Source organism: Sturnus vulgaris, chromosome 11 (genome assembly GCF_052056855.1).
Source record: "Sturnus vulgaris isolate bStuVul1 chromosome 11, bStuVul1.hap1, whole genome shotgun sequence".
NCBI classification, from domain to species: Eukaryota; Metazoa; Chordata; class Aves; order Passeriformes; family Sturnidae; genus Sturnus; species Sturnus vulgaris.
In genome coordinates, this window is record NC_142253.1 from 11,259,533 (window position 1) to 11,282,520 (window position 22,988).

General features: G+C 39.1%; 1 protein-coding gene across 3 annotated transcripts in view; it reads left to right on the forward strand.

The window, feature by feature from the left end:
- Positions 1–959: 959 nt before the first annotated feature.
- Positions 960–22,988, forward strand: part of EEFSEC (eukaryotic elongation factor, selenocysteine-tRNA specific) — a 121,592-nt gene continuing 99,563 nt past the window's right edge. The window contains exon 1 of one of the 3 annotated variants that reach the window (XM_088171451.1): positions 960–1,076. Coding sequence is in view for 2 of the 3 variants with exons in the window: in XM_088171449.1 (XP_088027575.1) it covers positions 1,396–1,666 (271 nt within the window). In the remaining variant the exon portion in view is untranslated. Of the gene's footprint in view, positions 1,077–1,362; positions 1,667–16,069; positions 16,101–22,988 lie in introns of those variants that run through there. The other 2 variants (XM_088171449.1, XM_088171450.1) reach the window with 2 other exon arrangements.

A 22,988-nucleotide genomic window follows, 5' to 3' on the forward strand; every position in this document is an offset into this window, starting at 1 on the left:
TGATTAGCTAGGCTAGCTCAGTATTCCTTGTGAGTTCACATCTTTCCTTTAGGGAGACTATTGTCTCTCAAATAACACTGAGTGCTAGGAAGAAATGCAATTTTCCCCCCCTTTTTCATTTGAGTCATTGATTTGGTCATCTTGACTTCCATGTGTTTGGGAAGGAGGAGTAATTTGCATCCAGCTTTAAACCAAACTCCTTTATATTTAAAGTGTTGGTATATAAAGCAGATTTCATTGTAAGAAAAAGCGTGGGGTTTGGAGTCAAAGCCTAAAAACCAAATCCATGATGTTGACAGTAGCCTTAGGCAAGTCATTTTACACTTCTGGCTCATTCATTAGTTATTCAGATGTGAATGTTATTACTATGAGCAATATGTATTACTGCACAGAGTGAGCAGAAAAGCAACTGCACTGCTCTCAAAGAGGAAAAGCAGAATATAGAACAAATCTAGTCTACTTTGACACATGTGGGAAGCCCATGACACAGTCTTGGCTTCTTGGCTTGTAGAGAACTGAAATAATTTAAAGAGCTACTTTGGGCTCCTTGGTCATTATTGAAATGCTGAGGACATGTGCTAATCTTTATCCTGTAGAGCATTTAGCTCGCTGTGTTACCAGTGAAGCCAAGTGACCTAAAGCAGTGAAGGAATCATGCCCTTAGCCTCTGAAACACTCAGGCCTCTCCAATGTTCATCTACTTCTTGCTGTTTGTTTTGGTGGTGGTAGCAGTGGTTACCAGGATATCTGATTATCACTGTTAATCATCTTGGATTCTTCATTCATTAAGGATTATTTCTAAAGCAGCAACTTACCTAACTTAAATAACCCTTTACAGGAAAATGAATTATGCAAGCCTAGAATTTATTAAGTAGAAGGAGAGTAAATCATACAAATGTGACCTGCTTTTTCACGTGGGGTTGCAATGTCCATGTGACTTCGAAATCAACCGTGGTCAGCACAGTTCCAGCAGCACGGGGGTTTGCTCGGGGATAGAATAGAGGGAGTGATGTGACAGTGAGCGCGTTTAAGCAGCCCTGCAGTGTCTGATTAGCGTGGGCGAGCTGCGAGCGCAGGTGCGGATGCTCAGGGCAAATCCAGTGCCCGGTTCCCAGGGCTGCCGGCCCTGCCTCGGGCCGGGCACACACCGGGGAGGGGGCCCAGCTGATGGCCATTAAAGTGACCTGCTGAAATCGCCTCTCCTTGCAGGCAGTGCAGGGCATAAAGGAGAGTGATTCTCACAGGCAGAGGCGTTCTCAGCCCCAGCCGCGGAGCGGGCGAGCCGTGCGGGCTGTGCCCGGCCCGGCCCTCGCCCTGCCGGCCGGAACGGCGGCGGCGGGGCCCGCGTTGCCGCAGGGGCGCTGTGGGGACGGACCGGGCGGGTTCAGCGCAGCCATGGCCGCCCGCGTTCTCAACGTGAACGTGGGAGTGCTGGGCCACATCGACAGCGGGAAGACGGCGCTGGCGCGGGCGCTCAGCACCACCGGCTCTACCGCCGCCTTCGACCGGGCGCCGCAGAGCCGTGCGCGGGGCATCACGCTGGACCTGGGCTTCTCCTGCCTGCGCACCGCGCTGCCGCCGCAGCTGGGCCCGGGGCCCGGCGAGCTCCAGCTCACGCTGGTCGACTGCCCGGGGCACGCCTCCCTCATCCGCACCATCATCGGCGGTAAGGGGGGCGCAGGGAGGCCGCCCCGGCCCGCCCCGGTGGCTGTCGCGCCTCTCGGGGTGCTCCAGCCCTCGCCGGGTCCGCGCCCCCGTGGTGGGAGCGGAGCCGCTGGGAGTCGGGGTCTCCGGCTATGCCCAAACCTACGGGACGGGGAGTGTCAGGATACTCAGGGACCTGTGACTTTGCTACGCTTGCTCGTAGTTGCTCTTCAAATAATAAAAAAAAGTAGTGCTTATAGAAAAGCACTTTGTACATGCGAGTTCTTGGGGTGCTGTTTGGATGGTTAGGTGTGCTCAGGTTTCTTATTCTTACTTGGAAAAAGTTTTATTTATTGTGTATAGAGGCCTTATTAATGGCATTGAACGGCCCTATAGGTATCTATTTTCTTACCTGTTAAAGCTATCAGAGTTTGATACTGTAGTTGAGAGCTGTGATGTAGTTGCAGGACATGCCCATGTTGTCTTGGAGGACTAGGGATAATGATAATTTTAGGCTTAGAAATAATTAATGGGTTTTGATGACTGTTCATTTAAGTCTTCATAGGTGATATCAGAAGGACTCATTTTAAGTTAGTTCACCTTGTTCTATCTCCCGTCTCCATTTCTTTTAAAGAGTGTTAAGAGGTGGTCGGTGCTTGACGAAGGACATGATGGAGTCACAGCTGCAGGAGTTTAAATTAGTCACAGGTTGATGCAACTGCGGTGATCAGCCTGCAAGTTCTGTTCCTGTGCACTTCCTCTGCCAGTGTCTCTTTAATGACGACCTGGTGGTAGTTCTGTAGGACAATGTTTCTTGGCTAGACTGAGGTTCAGGCTGAGTTAGTTGTAATGATGTGGGAATTTAACCCCCTTTTGAACGATTGTGTTTTTTGTAAGTTTCATTAGCCATAAGTGTGTTGTATTGTTTGCAGTTCTTGTGGCTAGGATAATCAATATTTACTTATTTGTCAATTTCACCAGCAGTAAAAACCGCTCTGTATCATCAATGGGTGCTCCACAGCTGCAGGGGAGGCGTGGCCGTGTGCTTAATTCCGGGAACCTGTGGTCTGGTAGTCGTCTCTTGTACTCGACAATCCCTTATCATTCTTTAGTAATAGCAAGCACCTGAAGAGCAGGGTTGACCTTGGCAGATGTTTCTTGGATGTACTGAGGAGTCACTTGTAGTCAGACATTGCTCTCTGCCAGAAGCAGCTAATGTGAATGGTGTAAACTTTCTCATGAAGGGGCCGTGGGAAAACTTCGAATTCAGCTTTAACCAGTTTTGTTTTTCAATAACTTTAACACTTATTTGGGGTGATTGTTTGATACACAGACTTCTCATTGCTTTCTGTTATTTTTATGAAGATCCTCAAAGTATTTAGTCACAGCTGTCCACATCAGATTTGCTTATTGATAGGCCGTGCAGGGAGAAGGAAGGCAAGGATCGGATGAGGTGATTATAGTTTCCTTCCCGGCAAAAATAATTCTTTACAGATGGTAATTGAGACATATAAGCACATCAAACTCTTAGTTCCAGTTATACCAGGTTATGTGTCTTATGAAATAAAACAGTTGATTAGTGTGACTTACTGTAATTCTGTGTATTAGGAAAAGGTTGGAGAAAAAGTGCAGTATTGTGTTAATAGTTTAAATAATTAGGAACTTCAGTCTTCTGCTTGATAACATAGATGTATCTTGATAGTGGATGCTTTTTTTTGTTTTTTTACTACCAGATTTGAAAGGTGAAACCTTGATGATAAAACCTGATCTGTGCCTGTGGGACTGTTTAGGTGCTTACAGGTTTGGTGTGGTTTGGTGAAACTCAAACTGAAGTGTAGCATGTCTTGTGTAACAGGATACATTCTCTGCTGTTCCTATGTGTTTAAATAATTCCAACATTTTCACCACTTCAGGGATGGAAAGTGAGTCCTCCCAGATAACGATATTGAAAAATTTAGGCTATTTTCATCTACTTCCTTGTTACTAAGCATTAAGGGTTCATCATTCCAAACATTTTCTCTGCAATCAGGAATGCCACTACCCTTTTCTTTTTGATGGAATCTGTAATTTCCCTGTTACTACATGTTTCCTCTATATGTGGTTTTTCAGTAGGAGTTAAGTGCAAAGTACTTTATCTTCCTATGCTTATTCTGTACCTCAGATTTCCCATACTGCTTTAAAATATCACTGTTCTGAATTCAAATCCTAGGGTAGCTCTAGGTGGAAGTTGATCTGCAGAAAAGCTAGAAGTAGGATGCCTGTGGGCAAGGGAGCTGGATGTGAGGATTTGAAAGGTGGAATGACAACAGAGATGAGAGGGCTGCTTCAAAACTGCGTGTTAGTCATATGCATGGAGGCTTTGAAGGAGATGCTACTGCTGTGAAAGTGTTCTTACATCTTCCTGTTGTTTGCAGTTCTTTTTTCACTGAAGATGGGATAAACTAGTTGGTTTCCCCTTGAGTGATCCCAGCTCCTGGAAACACCATCTGCTGTGGCTGGGTAGCACCAGCATTGTTCACTCAGGCCTCCCATGAGTGGAGGAGCTCATGGGTTTCCTTCTGAGGAGTCACTTTCTGGCTCTTCTCTTCCAAAGTGCCATTTTCACCAGTGATGCCCCAGGTTATCTCTTGTAACTGTCATCTTTTCTGCACTCCCAGTGTTAATTTCCGTGCTCTAAGGGTTAATTCCTTTGCTGTACAAAGCTGATAAATCTGTTCAGAGGTTAAATGTTAGTATTTACTAGTCTTTAACATATTTCCGCATGTAGCTAATTCCTGAAGTGGATTTTTTCATGTCAAAATCTAGTATTGAATTTTTGTCATGCTGTGCCAGGTAGTGCTTGACCTTGTGAATACTTCTCACAGTCACTCACAAGATGCTTGTTCAGACACAATACCTTAGGATTAAATGAATGCAGAATATTTGAGCAGTAACCAAATGGAATGAAAAATAGAAGTCGTATTTCATTCTGTGTGGCTACATTTTTCTTGCAAAGCTTGTCCTTGAAAACAAAACATATCAAATGTTACATCAAAAGTGTTTTGTTTTGGATGGTTTTTTTACCTGCATGCTAGGAATTGGAAATGTTGCAGACAAGTTTCACCCAAGATGTTTTAAGTTTTAGATGGAAGGTGATAGTCAAGGTTGGAATGGAATAAGTAATAGTCACTTGGTGTACTTCATCATGCCTTTCACTTGTATTCAAACCATACTGGTTTATATTCTTCTAAGGCTCTTGTGTGCCTGTGGCAGGAAGGCATTAAGTTATTGTGGGTAGCTGTATGGTTTGGACTGTGCTATGTATTTCTGTCTTACTCTTTCAAACAATAAGAATGCAACTCTTTATTTTAAAATGCAATTTTTAGACTTTTTCTGTGCTTTAGCAGGATCTTGTCTCAAGCAAGTCAACACAATCAGTGTTTACAGCCTTTTGTGTCTGACTTGCTAAGGAGAACAAGCAAACATGAGTAACTGAACCTTAAGGGCTAATTCTTGGCTTGTCCCAAGCAGTAAGAAGCACTCACATCAGCCTTACACTTGGTTTGTGCACTGAAGGAATGACTGCAAGATGTAGGACTGATATTTTTGTCACTACTTCATTCTTCTGTTGCTGTAGAGATTTAGGATGGTATTTTGTAAAATTTTACACTGAGATGGGGTAATTTCTGTCACAGCACTGTGGGTTTTTTTAAGCTTTTGTTCTTTTGTTAATGTTCAGCCCCTCATCTTCCACAAAGCTGATGTTAATGTCGTTGAAATAAGAGTTGCTTTGACGTTTGTTTGTCACAGACCTGTGCACCAGTAGGGTCTGGAATAGTTTCTCAAATGAGTTCAGCAGGAAGGGATGCCTGCAGAGAGGTTAGACAAGTTAATCTGCCAGACGAAATTCAATCCCCATATTTCATTTTAAGACCACTTTGCGTAGCAAAGTAGTTTAAGCAGTAGCAGATTTTTTCCTCGCTGATGGTTAATTTCATGCCATACAAAGGGTCAGCACACTAATACAGGAGAACATGATTACCTCATCCCAACTTCCCCCACACAGGCAGCCAAGGGATACCGAGTGTTTGCTTTAAGTGAGCTGTTGTCAGATGCCCTTTATCTGTTTGATTTCGAGATGGGTCCTCAAAAGAACTTCTAAATCAGAAAATTATTATTTTTTTTTTTCCCTATGAAGTTCAAAGGACAGAGTATCCTTATAGGCTTTTAATTGGAAAGCTACTGCTTGACCTTGGTTGTTTAAGCCTGGGCTGGGGAGAACTCTGACAAACTTGTAGTTTTGTAATCCTTATGCCTGGCTGAACCTTTGACCTTTTTACTTTATAACTAGAACTTCATTGTCACCATTTGTCCCTGCAGTTCCTTTCAAAGAAGACTGCCTTCCAAGTGTCTGTTTCCACTTTGCTGCTGTGTTCAGCTAAGGAAGGGTATTAATTCATACCTGATACATTGGAGGGGCCAAGACTTTTGAACTTGCACTAGAGTTTGGAGAGGGGGAAATGAGCATAGCAAAAGCATGTCTTGCTGATGCAAATGAGTACAATGAAAACAGGCTTGGGAGATCAAGGGAAATGTGGTCTTGCTACCAGCATTCAAATTCAGTCAGATGCAGATTATTTGTAAGATTAACATATCACAGAAAAACCTCACCTTTTATCACGGATTAGTTGTTTTGCTGAGTTTGTTATAAGCTTTTAGGAGGATTTGTAAGCTTGGAGTTACCTTTGGGTTACTGTAGTGAAAATGCACTTCTGTCAATGTGCGCTTTTGTTTGTTGAGACCTTTGTGAAGATGTGACAGTTCTTGCTTCTTTTCTATTCTGGGTGAGTGAGCAAGTAGAGTTTTGTAGCTGTAGATGTGTATGTGGATGACTTGCTACTCAGTACAGATGTTGAATGAAGGGAAACCTGTGGGGGAAAAGAGTGCCTTGTATTTACTGGCTATCATTCTAGTCAGAGAGAAGTCACTAGGGAGTCTTGATCTTTGGCTGGCAGCTTGAAGTGAGAGTAACGTAATGAACCCTGTTCTGGTGGAAAAAGAAGAAAATTAACGTACAACTCTTGTGTAGTGTAATTCCTATCCACAAACCTTGATGTAGTGGTTGATGTTATGGAAGTACTCGTGGGTTAAGGGAGTTCAGCTACCACTAGTGGGAATGTTTTCTAAAACTTTTAAACACTTTGGGTTCATGGTGCTTGTAAATTGCTGACACTGCTTTGTATTAAAATTTTAAATAAACTTTATATCTGTAAATGAAATTGAGACAGTGTCTCTTTCTTTTACTCACTGTAGTTTGGTTGGTGCCAGATGCTTGTCTGACAACACGGAATATTTTATTGACATTTTAATATGAAAGCCACTTTTTTTATAATTAAGAAGCTATGCATGAAGAAAGGCAACCAGTACAAAAATTTTGTTGAATGGTCTCCACAACCCCCGAAATGGAACTTTGTCTCTTGGATGTTGCAGTGCACAAGAGGGCAGTGTTTGCTTACAATGTAGGATCTTAGGGATAAGTACTCGGGGTAACAGGTCAGCATGGGGGGAGTGACCTCACTGTGAATCGAAACAGAGTTAAGTAGACGATTTGGAACACAACTCTGGGTTAATTTTCTCGTTCTTAAAGAAAACATCCTCTGTGTTTTAAGGAAGGCTTGTCTTATTTCATCTATAATTTGTGTTGTGCTTTTTATACCAAGCAATAAAAACGTATGGGGTGTTGTCTTACACGTGACATGAGACACAGGTAGCAGGTGAGAAAAAACAACTGGTTTGATGTGGCAACCATGGAATTTAGTGTGCATAAGTCTTTTATTTCCTTCCCCATTTCCCCATGTCTTTTAATATCTGGGTAAAAGGAAGCTAGTTGCACTAAATCTGGTTTGAACCACTACTGTGTGAAATAGGATTAGTTGCGTGATATTGGGTAGAATATCACACTTGGGGGGTGTATCAGGGTAATTTAAAATGTGAGTCATGTGGAATTTTTATCTCTATCGTAAGTGTCATGGCTCTAACTTTCTGTGTATTGCATTTGTGAGTGACGTGGCAGTGGGACTGCTGCTGTTATTTCTGTTCTATGCCCTCTTCTGCAGTTTTGACTTGAAGCTGATTTCCCTGTAGAAGTTACACATTCAACAACTTCCTAAACTTATACAAGAACTCTTAGGCAATATTAGAGACCAAAGCAGGAGAAGTCTTCTGTTCATTTTCTGGGTCAAGTAGTTTACAAGGAGCAAGAGACCCATTGTCTCCTGATATCAAAAGTTCTAGTGAATAATCATGTTCTCTTCTGCTGCTTCTTAGAATCCTGTCAGAAATGTACTGGTTTCTGTGTGCAGTTTAAAAAAAATATTTTTTAAATAAAATAATAATAGTTTTGCATTTCTTGTTTGGAAGAAGTGATTTAGAATGGAATTATCAATCTTAACTGTAGATTTTTACCAGGAGTGGTTTTATTGAAACTTGTTTGAATGTGAAATTGTCCCTTGCTAATACATGACAATTTTTCTACAAAGCCTCTTGAGTGGTTGTGTTTGTTTGCTTGCATACAACAAAACTGTGCTATTTGACACAAAACCATGACAGCTTCTCAGGAAAACTTAATAACCATGAACTGTAATGGTGCTGTTCAAGTCTGCTTGATCATTTTTCCTATTGGTTTAAAAACAGGATTTCTTTGTTCCAGCATACCGTGTGCAAGCATTCATCAAAGATCCACTTTCCACTTTTGCTTCATGTTTATTCTTGCCTTAGATTATTTTGTAAGCTGTTTGGAAGAGGAAGGGAAGCTTTGTTAATCAATTTTTGGATGCTTTAAAATGTCAGCTAATGTAGTGAAGTATTATAAATAACTGCATAAAATCTAGAACAACTTACTGTAAAATATGAAGCATATTTCTAGTTAAAAATCACCCTTGTCAAAGTAAATTTAAAGCACATTTTTCAAAGTAACATTTTTACTGATGATGGATATGCTTGCTTGCTAAGTAGTCCAATTTAGCAACTGAGTGGTCTGCTAATTGACAAACCAGCCTTATAAGATTCTACTGTCTTGGTTCTGCATCTTGATTTAGAAGTTATCTTCAATTAGCAGATGCTAGATATAAGCATAAGAATGGTATGTTACTTATGTATAAATTCATTTTTAATAGCCAGTTAGCTTGATGGAGCCATGAACTGAATTTCCTTAATATATTTGTTTTAATATATTTTTTGTACCTAAAATAATAATGTTTTTGCATAGCTGTTGTAAAGTACTATTTATGAAAACCCCAAAAAAACGACAATGCAGATGGAAAATTTGAGGTTATAATTTTAAAGCAGACATGTAACAAATCTCACTAAGTGAGCAAACCAAACCTGCACACTGTCGTTGCTAAGATCCGTTAAGTGTAATAAAAAGTTGTTTTCCTTGTGGCAGTGAGTTGTTTTCTGTCTGGGAGCCCTAAGGTTGGCCTGGCAAGCTGAAGAGCAAGGACAGATGTTTTCTAGTGGTAATTTGCAGCTGGATTCTTGAGCTTGTTGTATTCTGTGGATCACAGCTCATAATGAGGTAAAACTAAGTGGGAGCTTCAGCAATGAGATTTGAACAGCTCATATGATAGCTGGCATTGCAGAGATGCTGTACATTCTGTGAGAAAATATTTCTTGTGCTATCTGTAAAATTTAGATTAGGTAGCTGTTCTGAAGTGCTTCCTTTAAACTATTTGCTTCCAGAAACTGTTGCAGGCTAAGTAAATATCAATAATTCTTATTTCCCATCTCCTTATCAATTATTTTACCAAAATGTTCTTGTGCAGTTTATCTAATCTCTTCAAGTGAACATGAAATGGTTAGTGTTGGCTTTCAAATTGAATTACAATCTCAGTTTCAAATTTAGGCTGGTTAATGCTACGTTAGATTGTAATTATCAGCATTACCAGTGCTAAGGGTAGTTGGGACACCAAACAAACAATAATAAATATATATTTATGTTTAATGTAACAGCAGAAGGAATTGGTGGATAGCAGAAGGAGAGGAAATGGAGTAGACAGAGTAGTTTAAATAAAAATGAAGAAATTGTATTCAGCAGCATTGTGGAGGTAAAGGATAAGGGGGAATGAAAATTGAGTTTTGAATTTTGAGATTTGTGTTGATCTGGGTAAGAATCCAGGCTCCCTCACCTCAGGCTCTAGAGAAGAGATTATTCATTTCAGCTTATGGATTTGTTGTGAAACTCCTTTTTTACTTTGTTATAGAAGGGATGATAACTCTTTTGTCCACTGCAGATCTGTGTTTTCTGCAGTACTGGAAAAATGAATTTAATACAGTTGCCTGTAGCACTTTCTTGTCTTTTGTGCTTACGTTTTCCTTTGTTTTCTGTCTTATTTGGGATGCAACATAGGATTGGCATATGAGAATAAGCTGATATTCTTGGATCTCAGGAACTCTTGTCAGTCGTTAAACTTTGCCTTAATTTTTTTGGGCAAAGTTTTACCTGTATTGTTTCCATTAAATGCATTGTAGAGCAGGTGAACATATCTGGATATGATTCTCTTGTATATGTAAAATTTGAAATGGTCTTGAAGAACCTGTTAGGCAAAAAAAAAAGCTATAGAAATGTTTGAGAGTTGCTGATAGAAGTATCCTACCATTAATAAGGATAGGCATAGGAAATGTTTCTTTTGTGATAGATGTTTATTCATGCTTAAATCTACTCTTATATTAAGAACTAGCCTTTCAGCAGTGTTACTTTGGGGAAGAAAGTTTTCCAAAGTATGCAAGAACTGCGTTTCAGGGAGAAAAACAAAATTGTAGCTTTCTTTTTTAGGATCAAGAAGAGGGGGAGGGAAAATGGTTTCCTTGTATTTGACTGTGCTGTTGGATGGAAGACAAAGCTCAGTCTCTCTTGCTGACTAATGTCATCATCAAGGCATTTTTTTCTCCCACAGAGCAATTTTGTCTCCGTTGAGACCCCCACAGCCATTGGCAAGACCATGGCCTGAGATTAAATCTCACGCTTGGGTGAAATTCTAATGACTGTAATTGTTTCCTCTTTTTAAGTCTGTGGTCCCCTCATCAAAGAGTGGTGCGGAAATTATGCATTTATGCTGTAAAAAGAGAGGTCATGATTACCTGAACCTGTGGTTGACTTGGGGGGATTCTGTGCCGTGTTCTGGCAGTGGTTACCCACGCTGAGGTTGCAGTGTGTGAAATGATTTAAAGAGAGGCTTAGAGTGCAGGTGCCAAGCGCTGCTGTGGCACAGCTCGGTCCCCCCTGCCTCTGTGCTGTCACTGTCAGGTGAGCGCTCGTGTGTGGTGGTCACCTGCTGGAACAGAGGGAAGACGTGCTAAATGTGGGATGAGGGAGGTTTTGTGGATGATCCTGTGTAAAGGGTTTGGGACTCGTCACCACGTGTTACTGTTAACCCTCACAGTGCTTGTTGGGGGTGTTCGGCATCGTGAAGGACAGCACCAGTGTGTGGTGTGCAGGAACCCAGTGTAAGTGCCAGTGTGGATCTGCAAAGAATTGCAGACAGCTTGGTGAGGTAGATTGCCCTGTCCTGTAAAAATTGAAATGTATGAGTGCAGCAGTGTTTGATGTGTGATGGCATACATAAGTATTTTGTGTTATTTGGCTTTAGTGTGCAGTTCTGTATGTACACAGTTTTGGGACTGTACTGTCCCCTAACTCTGAAGACTTAGGAAAAAAATGAGCTGTGTGTTAAGTAGAAAACATTTTGGGTTTGTACTCTAATTTAGGAAGTATCCTTTAAAGGTATCAAAAGAACTGACCAAGACACATTTCATCAGAGAATAAGGAAAATTATTTAAATAGTACCCAATTTTAGGTGTCTAGGTTGCATTTAAAGACTAAAGAAATCCCAAAACATCATTAATCTTAAAAGCATTCAGCATTAGAATCTTTCCCTGATCTCTGAAATGATGAGTATTCAGTTTAGAGTATTAAAAAGTTTATTAACAAAAGGCCACCAAGTGTCAGCAGTACTGTTAACCTAAGGGACTAGCTTTGGGCATTTGACACTGAAACTGGCCCCTGTCTGGCTGTATTACAGTGTCAAATCATATGATAATACACCTAATTTAAAATTCCTTAAAGCTTGAAAAGAAAGTTTTTACACTGAAATGACATCTGTTTGTTTATAGATGTATAAATGAAGGAAATAATAAAGCCATTGAAATAGTAGTTAATATTTATTCTTGTGTATGGCTAAAAACTCAAAAGTCACAATTCAGGCACCCTTGATAATTTTTTTTTTTAAAGGAAGTAATTTTGTTCATTGGATTTGCTTGCTGTTTGATAGGTTTTTACCCTGTGGGAGGGACCATCGTCAGTTTTTTTTTTTCTCCGAGTGCATTTTTCACCTGGCAAACAACTGAGATTCTCCCATTATTTCAAGTGCTGTGATAAAGTTGTGGTGCTGGTGGTGTTTTCCCATGTGTTTGTAGTTGAGCTCTGTTTACTCTCTCTGGTGTGTGTTGCCATATCCAGTAATGGGGGCTTTTTCTGTCTAAAACTGGTGTTAAACTGAAGTCTCTTGTGGGAAGAGATTCACCTGTCTGTGGTGCTGCATAGTGCTTTTAGGGGAAATAAAAAAGTCTATTCGGTTAAGTTGAACTGTACCAAACTTGTGCAGAGGAAATACTTTTCTGGTTAAGGGAACAAAAGAGTTTTGAACTGAAGCTAAATTCTATTAAAAAACCAAAACAAGTGACTGAAAATTCAGTCTTTATAAAAAGTTTGTCTCAGGGGTATTTTCATTACTGTGTTCACTAACACAGTTTTTTTTTTAACTTTATTTACAGTATAAAATAGTTTATTATACTACTAATAGCCAGCACCGCTTTTGTGCAGTTTAATGTTTTCTTTGTTGTAATTTAAAGCCAAACAAATCAAAGTGAAGATAAATTTAGCTCTCTGTTTCTTTACTTACCCTGCACCAAGAAACTAGTGAGTCCTAGACTTACTATGGAAAAGAATGCTGTTTTTTTTTTGTTGTTTTTTTTTTAAGACTTGCCATCAAATTGATGCAATGGATGAAAGTTATTTTGGTCACTGTACTTGTTTCTTTTTCCTTTGCATTGTAAAGATATTTATTTTTGTCTCATTAAGAAAATGGTGGAGTGTAGCTACAGAAAGTATCACACAGAAAGTGATGTCAGGTTTATGGAATTTCTTGTTATGTTCTTGCATATTATTGAGTCAATCCTGGGTAAAACCAGAAATTAACAATGTGAAATTTAAATTAGTCGACGGTATCCTTTCAAGGCTTGTGTACTGTTTCAAATTTTTTTGCAGTAACTTATGAGCTCTTGTAAGAACACTTGGGACAAAATAGTTAAAAGAATGTTTGAGGTGAAGCTGTCTAACATTTATTTTAGTAGCATATGATTCCTTTTCTGTAGACAGTTTCTCTTTCTGTTGGAGAGCTAACAATTTTGTAGCATCTCAAGTGCACCTGTGCTAACTGTTGTTATTGGATGCTGAAAATTTTCAGGATGACACGATGATATCATCAAAATACACTCATTTTGGGGATGTTATTCTAAATAGAAGCTTTATGTAAAAGAGTTGTACTTTTGTCCCAGTTCCTCTTTATGCACTGTTTGTTCAGAAGTAGAATAAATAAGTTCTGTGAATGAAAAATCTGTTTGTGCTAAGAGGATGCTGAAGTGGAGTCTGACGTTCTCTAACAATAACAAATTAATTTCTGGGTCAGAAGCATTGTACAGTATAGATGTAGTAAAAGCAGCCAAGGTGAGCTCAGCTGCAAGAAACCATTTGTGAGAACTTATCATAAGGGTAGAGTTGTGTGGTAAAGTTGTGATGGAAATATGAGATGTTTGGACATAGTCTATAGGTGGCAAGTGTGATTTTGTAATAGGTCAGCAAAATATTAAGCCAGTTTTTCAAAATTGAATACCTTTTGGAAAATGTTTTTCTGCTAAGTGGTAATGATCATTGTAAAATACTTTAAATGCATAAGTTGTAATCTCTTTTTCTATTTCTGTTAGCTCTGAGCATCCAAAAAAATTGAACTTTAATTGCCAAGGCTGTATTCTTTCTTGGTGATTTCAGCATTTCATTAAGGAGTGATTAGTACTCTTCAATTATGCATTTATTTACCTTCGTGATGCATTTACAGTTAGTGTTAGTTTATTGAATTTGGCTGATGGTGAGCAGTTTGAGCAGATTTTTTTTTTTTTCTTGCCGTATAGGAACATGAAAGAAAGCCTTCAAGAGGCATTTATAGCCTTGGCATAATTTGAAATTGTAATCTTATCTGATTTTTATGGGAGGTAAAAATGAGGCTTGGTTTGTTGTTATTTTCTTTTTCCCCACTGCTTTGGACTTTTCAGAATTCCTTTCTGAAGTCCATCTCCATAGGCTTTGTCTGCAGAACATCACTGGTTCATGATGTGCCTCCTTCAGCTACAAGAGAATAAACTCTGTAGCAGGCTGGTGTGAAAGGTAGTACTTAGCATAGATTTTTCTCCATGTTCATACACTGGCAGTTCCAGAAATGAATTAAAAGATCTTATTTACCTAAAGGGATGTCAAGGAAGAAGGAAAAGAGGAGGAACAATGTAGTGTGAAATGGGATTGAAAGCCAATTTCTTGATTTTTATATGTTGTCCTTGCCTGTATGAGTAAGAGGGAGAAGCAAAGAATCTTGATACTTTGAAAAACTGCTCTTGTTTGTTTTGTATCGTAACTGGGCTTAAATTTCAGTGGACACTGTTGGACTCAGAGTTAGTGGTTTGTGGCAGGAGGAGCTGGGTTGCTGATAACCCACGTTGCTTCACTTCTGTTTGTTTCATGTTTTCTGTTTACGTGTTTTAGAGTTATCTGATCAGGTTGCTTCCAGATTTCACAGTATCCAAGCCCGAGTTCCAGTTTATTAACACAGCTGCAGTGAAATAGGCTCCTCTGCCTGCCTGTTGATGCTGCTCTTTTGGCACTGAATGCTTCAAACATTTCATTTTGCTGGTAAAGCCCTTCCTAAAACTTGGGTACTTTGAAATGTTGTGATTCAATTTTTCATGGACCAACAGAATTTAGGTTCTGGAGAGATGCAAATCTTCTCATTGTGCGCTGGATTCTTGTTTGTCTGAGTAATAGAAAACATTAGGTTTTTTTAAAACATGATGATTACAGATGAGAACTGTTTTAAAAACTTTTTTCCCTCTTATGGTGTCTCAGGTCTCTCCAGCCGCAACGAGTACCTTGCTTTTAACAGGACACTAGAAGTAAAAAGCATATAAACAGATGCTATTATTACTTTATTAAGGGAGGAAAAAAATTAAATATCCATTTCTGTGATTATTTGATTTTTTTCTTCTATGTACACCAGTCATTAGACAATTTCATTTTATGTACCTACCTACCTTTTTCCCCTCTCTATATGCTTTATTTCAATGTTATATTTTTACAAAATGGCAAGATAATTTTTTCCTCAAAAGCAAATTAACTATGACATTTTAAACATAATTAATAAAAATAATTTATTGGCAGTACTTTAAGGAAATCTTCTAACAAAATTTAATTTAAGTCTACAGTAAATTGTCGGTAAGAATATACTTAATAAAGTCCCATTGTATTTCTCTTCCGTTATTATTATACGATTCTTCAACAGCAGTTGGCTCCATCGTTTGATGCGAAGGCCGAAGTAGTTAGATAACAAGTATATTTACCTAAGTTCATTTGAAATTAAATTCTCATTCTGAGTTTTCCATCCCTTGTTCTGTAATTCTAGTCCTTGCTGTCAGGAAGTTCAATTTAGAATCCATTGTGCTCTCTGAGTCTACAAGATATGAATGGGAAAGAAGACCTAACAAAATATGAAAAGCAATAATTAAAAATATAAAAAAGGCTTGTACAAGGCACGAGCATCCAAGATGGGGTTTTGTGAAAGAGTGAAGTGTGTAATCTTGAAATATTCTTTATATACTTGATATACTTTTGATCCTGTTTTGTATTCATGCCTACGAATTCCTTCTCTTAGTCACAAAGGTTAGATATGCAAGGGCAGATGCCTTTACTGGATTCTATTCCAGAACCTCATCCAAGCTAGAGAGTGGCTCAGTGCCTGCACTTGCTACTCTTTCAATTTTTGCTGGGACTGGTGTTCTCTTGCAATGTGCAGTTAAATGCAAATTTACTGTTACAGCTTTGGAGTAGCAGCATTAGTGCCTTGCACTCCCTGTTATTTTCTTGTTTATCCAGGATTCTTGTTTGTTGCTTGTTTCGAGTGAATAACTTGAGCAGTGCCAGCATTCCTGGGAGCTGGTCACATAAGCCTGGCAGAGCAATGTGTATGCTGAGCAGACTTGTTTTCTGTAGGCTTTCTTCCCACTTCCCTGGAGATGCTGTCAGCATTTGTTTTAACTTGAAAATTTAAATTTAGATGAATGAGAAGTGGATTTTACTGATTAAATGGAACAGGAGGGGGGTGAGTGTGGGATGCCAGTCTGGGAGACCTGCTGTACTTAGCTTATGATGATCCTCCTTTGTCACAGTTCTGTTCTTGTTGAAGGTTTTGAGCTTGAGTGATGTTTTGCTTAACCCACAGGTGCTACTGCTCACAAACTCAGCTTACAGAAACTGCCACTCCTGCTTGTAAAATGCTTGTTCCTTTGTGTCAAAACGGGTATTTTATTCAGCTGTTTGCTCATCTTACACACAGTTTTTGTGCAGGGTTGTGTTGAACAACTTCACTTTTGGAAATTCTTCAAAATACATAATTGAAAACTGTTTTCCTATATTTATGAGGGCTTTTAGAGATCAAGGGCCTGGGTTTGTATCTCACAAAGATCTGTGCTTTTCTAAGTATAAAACTTGAAACAATAAAATAATGTGGTTGTGTCAGATGAAAATACTTTCATTATTTTAGGGAGCAGTGGGTCTAAATTTAGTTTGTGAGCTTGGTAAACCTAGGGTCTTATTTTGTGTTTATCTGTGAGGTGCCATGCACATTTGCAGCTTTGTGGAAGTACCAATTCAGCGCCCAGCTGGGTGTTCTGAAATCATGAAACCTTGTAGGAATGAATTCAGTAAGGGAGACTGCAGCATTAAGGTCCAAACCAGTATGAAGTCAGCTCAGGTCTCTGTTTTGCTCCTTGGCTATACAGGTTCATTCATATGAATATCCAATTTTAAATAATAAACTATAGCATTAAAAGCATATGAAGTATTTATTTTTAAACTAGTATTCCACCAGTGAAATTTGGAATATCTATATGGCACTCACTCTGCTGTAAAATTTTTTTAAAGAAGTCATCTGACTATAAATCATGATGACTTAGATTTTGCACCTTGCCTCCTATTAGTACTATGGGAAACATTTACTCAAGCATTGCTTCTGTCTCTTATCTCTATGTGGTTATAGATCATTAAATTCCAGCCCCTCTTAACACAATATAAATTCTAATCTTGGCAAGTATTGTATTGTGCCTATTTTTATTTAGTAATTAAACTGTGCATGGCTTTCCTCCTTTACACTGAGCATCACCTTTTATATTTTAGTGGACTTTTATTAATTATATGGAGAATGTAATAATGTGAAACACAAATGTTACACACCCTGCAGTTTCTGGAGTGCTTTGTGGTGTTGGCAGTTTAGATAGCATATCCACATGATATAGTTTGTTTTGTCCTGAAGTACTGGGATGGGGAATTTACATGACTGTTGACCCCTTGGGACTGCTCTGAAATGAGGTGTGTATCTTTCCTAGTCAGCAAAAATTTAAATAAAAATAACTACACTGTCAGAAGGCCTTGTGCTGGCCTGGCAGGAGGTATGAAATAGTGCCCTGTGCTTGATAATGGCCTCCTCGGGGAAGGGTCTCTAGCACAATGTGATGTGACTTAGTGGAATGACAAACTATGCAAAATGCTTGCTATTGTCATGATTAGGTAGTGAATTGTTGGGCAGGGCTTGATGTCTGCCATGGATTGAAGGCCAGAGAACTAAATACAAAATAAATCTTGAATGAAATTTGAGTGGCAAATCCAGTTTATCTTTCAAGACAAACAGAAGTTACAGCTTTTGCGTACATGGAAAACTCTGTTAAAGTGAACTGAGAATAAACTAATAGATGACTGTGGTTTTCAAGTGATAAGTTTGTGGTGATTTTTGCATATAAAAACTTCTCTTTGTTGTTCAGTATAAAGTCTTAAAACCGTGGCCAGAATATTGACTCTTCAGCTACCCTTCCACTGAAATATGCAAGTTAGCAAAGCACCTAATATTTAGCATGGCAGCAAGTCAGGGTGACTGACTGCTGCCTAGAATGTGTCCAGGAAAATTTGTTTTCCAAAGTATTGCTTGTTTACTTTGGCTCTAATTATCTGTGCACACTGCAGAGAAGGAGAGTATTCTGTTTCTCAGAACTGGCATCCTTAATGTGTGTGGGACTGATTTGTTTGAGATTTCTTTCTGCATGCCGTACTGCTGTAGCTATGTTGTAATGTGGGTGCTTGGAATTAAGCTTGACATAAAACCTGAGATTGTTTGTAGGGTGTCTTTCTTGAGTTTTTGACATGAATCTATTTTTCATCCTTGATCTGACTACTGTTCTTGTAAAGATCATAATTCTTGTTGGTATTTGGAGATGGTGAAGGTTTGGAAGTTGGAGAGGTAGTGTTATAGAAGTCTCACAGAATTTTGTGTCATGACATTGAATTAATTTCCTGGTTTGCATGTGTGTGGAGTTGTATGTTGAAATGTAAGACACAAGAAGCAACCTAATTGTTCTTTCTTTGTACTTCCATTTGGTTATGTTCTGCAACTGGAATACCAACATGACAGTTTTCTGCATTGCTGTCATAGAAATCCAGAAACTTGCATCAAAGTTGGGGTTCACCATGCTCCAATGTACAGAAGACTCTAAGGCAAAATGTAACATAGTCCTGGTAACTTGGGGTGGTTGTCTTCCAACTTCCCACTAGGTATTAAGAGCTCTTACACTCATTTCACATTTACCTGCTTAAGAGAAGCAAAGCTGTAGTCGAGTGTATGAAAGGGATATATGTAAGAGATTTTAACTGATATAGGCATGTTTATTGCTGTTAGCTTTAGGGGTGTTCTTTGTTCCTTATCACCTCCATTTGATTCTCAGTTGTAGTGAGATCTACCCTTGCTCAATTGACAAATTTTCAGACTCTCCGTAGCATTCTGTCGATGCAGGTGATGGCTTGGTGTCACTTGGTGTCACTTTACAGCTGTGCACCACGTTTGGTTGTTTTGGGCGAGCTGTCCTGACTGCTGGTCGAAGCTGGGGCTGTTTGAGAGGAGCTTCTTGACCCTTTGTACTCTGTGCAGTGCCCGCCTCGCAGGCGCGCTCCGGAGCCGCTGGCTGGAATGCGTGTCTAATGCGTTCCACTCGGACCTCGGTTCCATTCCATAATGTTAGCTTTAATTGGCTGCTTTGAAACTTTCATGTACAATTTGGTTGTACACGGTAAATTACCACCCTCTTCGCCTTTTCCTAAGAGCACGAAAGTAGAATCCAGACTCTGCTTCCCATGCTGCCTTGTGGCATTGCCCTTGAGCTCGTGTAGGGACAGTGCTGGTGGGTAGTGTTTCTGTCAGAGGACAGGCTTTTAGACTGTACCTTTTAAACGTTCTGTTGTATTTATGAACTGAATTCTGCATTTGAAAGTTTAAAAAGAATTAATACCTCTTGCCCAAAGAAGTATCTCCAGTTTAATGACTGTTGCCTAGCTCTTAGTGTGGCTAGATAGCCAGTGTGTCCTCAAAGTGATTTTTAAATTTTCTTTTAAATATTCCTATATTTAAATTTTAGTTCTTTTGTTTGACTGCATGACAACTTCAGGACAACATCAATGATATAACCCAGGCTGGTCTTTACTATGTAAGAAAGCCTTTGTAGGTGCTTCTGAAGTGTCAGAATGTGTAGTGTGGGCAGAGTGAGAGCCTGTAACTGTACAGGTTTCATCTTGGCTTAAATGCTTGATAGGAGCATCACCAGAGCTATATTTGAGAAAGAGGGGTAGTTGAGTTACGTGAGGAAAAAAGTTGGCAGTGCAGCATACAAAGCAAATTTTGCAGTTCAAACTCAAAACAGTGATGAGTCTCTTGTTTGTACTTGGTATGAATGGGGTAAAACAAAGCCTGGCTTTATTCTCCACATCAGGCTCATGAGCTCATGTTTCGGCTTTTCCTTTCCCCTCCCTTTCTGACATGGGCTCTTGTCTTTTTTTTCCTTGCTAAGCAGACAGTAACTCTCCACAATATTTTTAATCTCAACAAGATGTCCAGTGGCTGATGATGCAAAAGTGTTGCATCAACAAAAGAGGGGATGATAGCTGGAGCATTCCAGGTCTGACATTTTTGGCTGAGGAGCCGTGTATTGTGGCCACTGATTCCTCCCGGCACAGCATGCTTGCTTTGGGCAGGAGACTACTTTTCATTGACTCCTGTTGTGTGGCTCCCTGCTCCTTATTTTAGGCTTCCCCAAGAAGTTATGACTGGGAGTTTGATGGTTTTAGATGAAAGAGCCTGTTGTCTTACTGAATTATCTCCTTTCTGTCTATATTTAAATCAAAGTTGTCAGGTAAAAAAAAAAAGATACAGTAAAACAAAAGCTCTCTTATGGTAATATCTGAATCTAGATTAGAATAAAAGTGAAAGAATGATTTAATATTTTTTTATTTACATATGTTTGTTGAGGCTGCTTGCTTACCTGTAGTCCATTGGCACCCAGCAGTGGAACTGACCTCATTGCATTGACTTTAAGATGAATTCCTGGGCCCAAGTGGGATCTAACCTGCAAAACTTTTTCCACTGAAATCGATCATGAGAAGTACTAGGTCATTTGGAAGAGAAAAATTAATATTATGGACTTGAAAAATAATACACATTTGTAATAATGGATATTGAGTAGCTATATAGTGTGCAAATTCTTGTACTCCTGAATTTTTGAGAGAAAAAATACTTTAAAGCCTATAAGAAACATTTTCAATTTTTTAGTACTCTAGTGCAGTATTTTAATGTAATGGCATTTTTTATTGACTGAAGTGAACCCAACTAATTAAACTTTTCATTCACTGAAAGTATAGCTGATGCTTTTAAAGAGTAAGGACTTAAGAACTTCCTGATGACAGCTAAACTTCTTGAAACTAAATAAAAATCTGCTTATACCATAATTCAGCCTTGTAGCATTGGTTTTACTGTGTGAAGAACGTATCAGAAATTGATTTACAAGCTTGTTCCCTAGACGTGCCTGTTCATGTACGAATGTTCTTGTTCATAGTCTGTTCCTCCACAGTATAAACCCTTCATCCTTCTCTGCTGCTGTGTCTTATTTCACTGTTTCCATCAGGTAATACTTCCAGTCATGAAATTATCCCCAATTTAATAAAGGTAAGGTGGGATAATTTGTTGACTGCTACCTAAAAGCATCATTAACCATTCCAAGAGGGGAAATTAGGGCGTGGGTTTGTCTTTTTTTTTCTTTTTTTTTTTTCTCAAATCTTATTTTTGATGCAAAGGCTGTCGCCAGCCAGTCCAGCACGCGGAGACTCTCCCCCCTGCCATAAAACAATGAGCACATTCAGGCACAACTAGTGTTTTCAGTTATTAAAAAACGGAGCCGTCTGTCTCTGCCTGTGACTTTAATCTTTAAGCCTTTATTCCCTGTACCCCACCCCCTCTTTCTTTCCCCAACCTTTTGTTGTGAAGTGCAGAGCTACAGGATATGTGGGCCTGGAGTTTCTGAATGTATTGTACATTCCCCTGGCAATTACAGATGTTTATAACCCTGACTGATGTTATTTCAGTATTGTGGAGGGAGAACAGAAAATTAAAGAATGCATTTTTCATTGCCCCCAGCAATCTTTAAATTTATTCTTTTTTGAGGACAGGGAAGAAGAAAAAAAGGAAAAAGAAAAATGTAAACTCTTAATTTTTTTGCAAAAAACTTGTTTTGCGTTCTCAGATGAAGCACATCTGAGAGCTGTGCAGGAATATCTTCCCATACTCTACTATTACCCTTTTGTTAGGACAGTGTGTTGCATGCAGTGTTGTAAAAACATAATAGGACTGGATTTTAATACAAAAGAAGCTCCTTAATGCAAGGTGCAAGACTTTTGCTGACTTTATTTCAAAGACAGAGACAAGGTAGCTTAGGACTTGTAGCGATTTAACAGCAGAATCACATATGGTTTTTTTCAGCTTTGTACGGAGCACTGTTTTTTTGTAGAAGAATGATTTAGAATCTGATGAGTTGGGGTTTTACTTTTGTGCTTGGTGACAGAATTGTTTAAGAAAATTTATTTTTGGTAGTCTTGTAGAAATATGCTCTTGATCTGTACAAGGTTTTAAATCATTTTCTTACTGATGGTGGTTGAGCTATCTAAAGCTGCAGGTACACTACAAGATTAGTGTCCTTGAATTGACAGAGAGGTGGAGAGAAGAGAATCCTCTAGCAAATCTCTGTGATCAAGGTGATAATGTGTGTGTTTTTTGGAGACTCCAGTGCATTCCATGATTTTCAGAGTAGTTGGCCTAAAACATTGAATTTAAGTAAAGAAAAGTTAATTGGAGTCAAGAATTTCAAGGTGGTTCAGCAGTATCTCTCAGGTACAACTTTCATATCTACACCTGTTTTTGACTGCATGCAAACTGCTGTTTATAGGTTTTGGAAGTTTGGAGTTGCATATCTAAATGTATATTCAGGTCTGTCTACCTGTGTGATGGTCCTTATCTCCAGTGACTGCTGCATGGAACTTTTCTTTAGACTGATCTTTTAAAGATATGGCAGAAGAGTGAATAAGAATTTACAGGGAGATATCCTTTGGCTAGGCGGAACCTGAAGTTACCACAAAAGATAGCAAAAAAGTCTCCTTGTCATCTAATATTAAACTGATAAAAATATGCTTAAAGAAATTCTAGCATGTTCCAAGATGTTTATAATTCAGTCATTCTCCAAAGCACCCCGAGGGAGGCAATAGATGCACTGTAGTAAGTTCTCCAGTCCTCTTGGAAGGAAAAAAACAACTAGTTGGTCATTAAGCATAGCACATTCTTTTTATCCTGAGATAATCAAGTACTGAAGTTGTGTATTGCTTGTGTAAGGATTTCTGAGGTGTGCTGGCTCTCTATGTTACAGCATTGGGCATGGGTGTGATCAAATCCTAGATATGCTAATGCCAAGATACCATCTTGTATAAATGTTAAAAGAACTTGACAAGTTGAAGAGCTGAGTGTGAAGTAGTACTGATAGAGAACAGAATTTATAGAAACTTCATAGTTACTGTTTCTGGGTCTGGTATTGCCCTTCTCTGAGTCCAGTGCTGGGCTTGTATGTAATAGTAG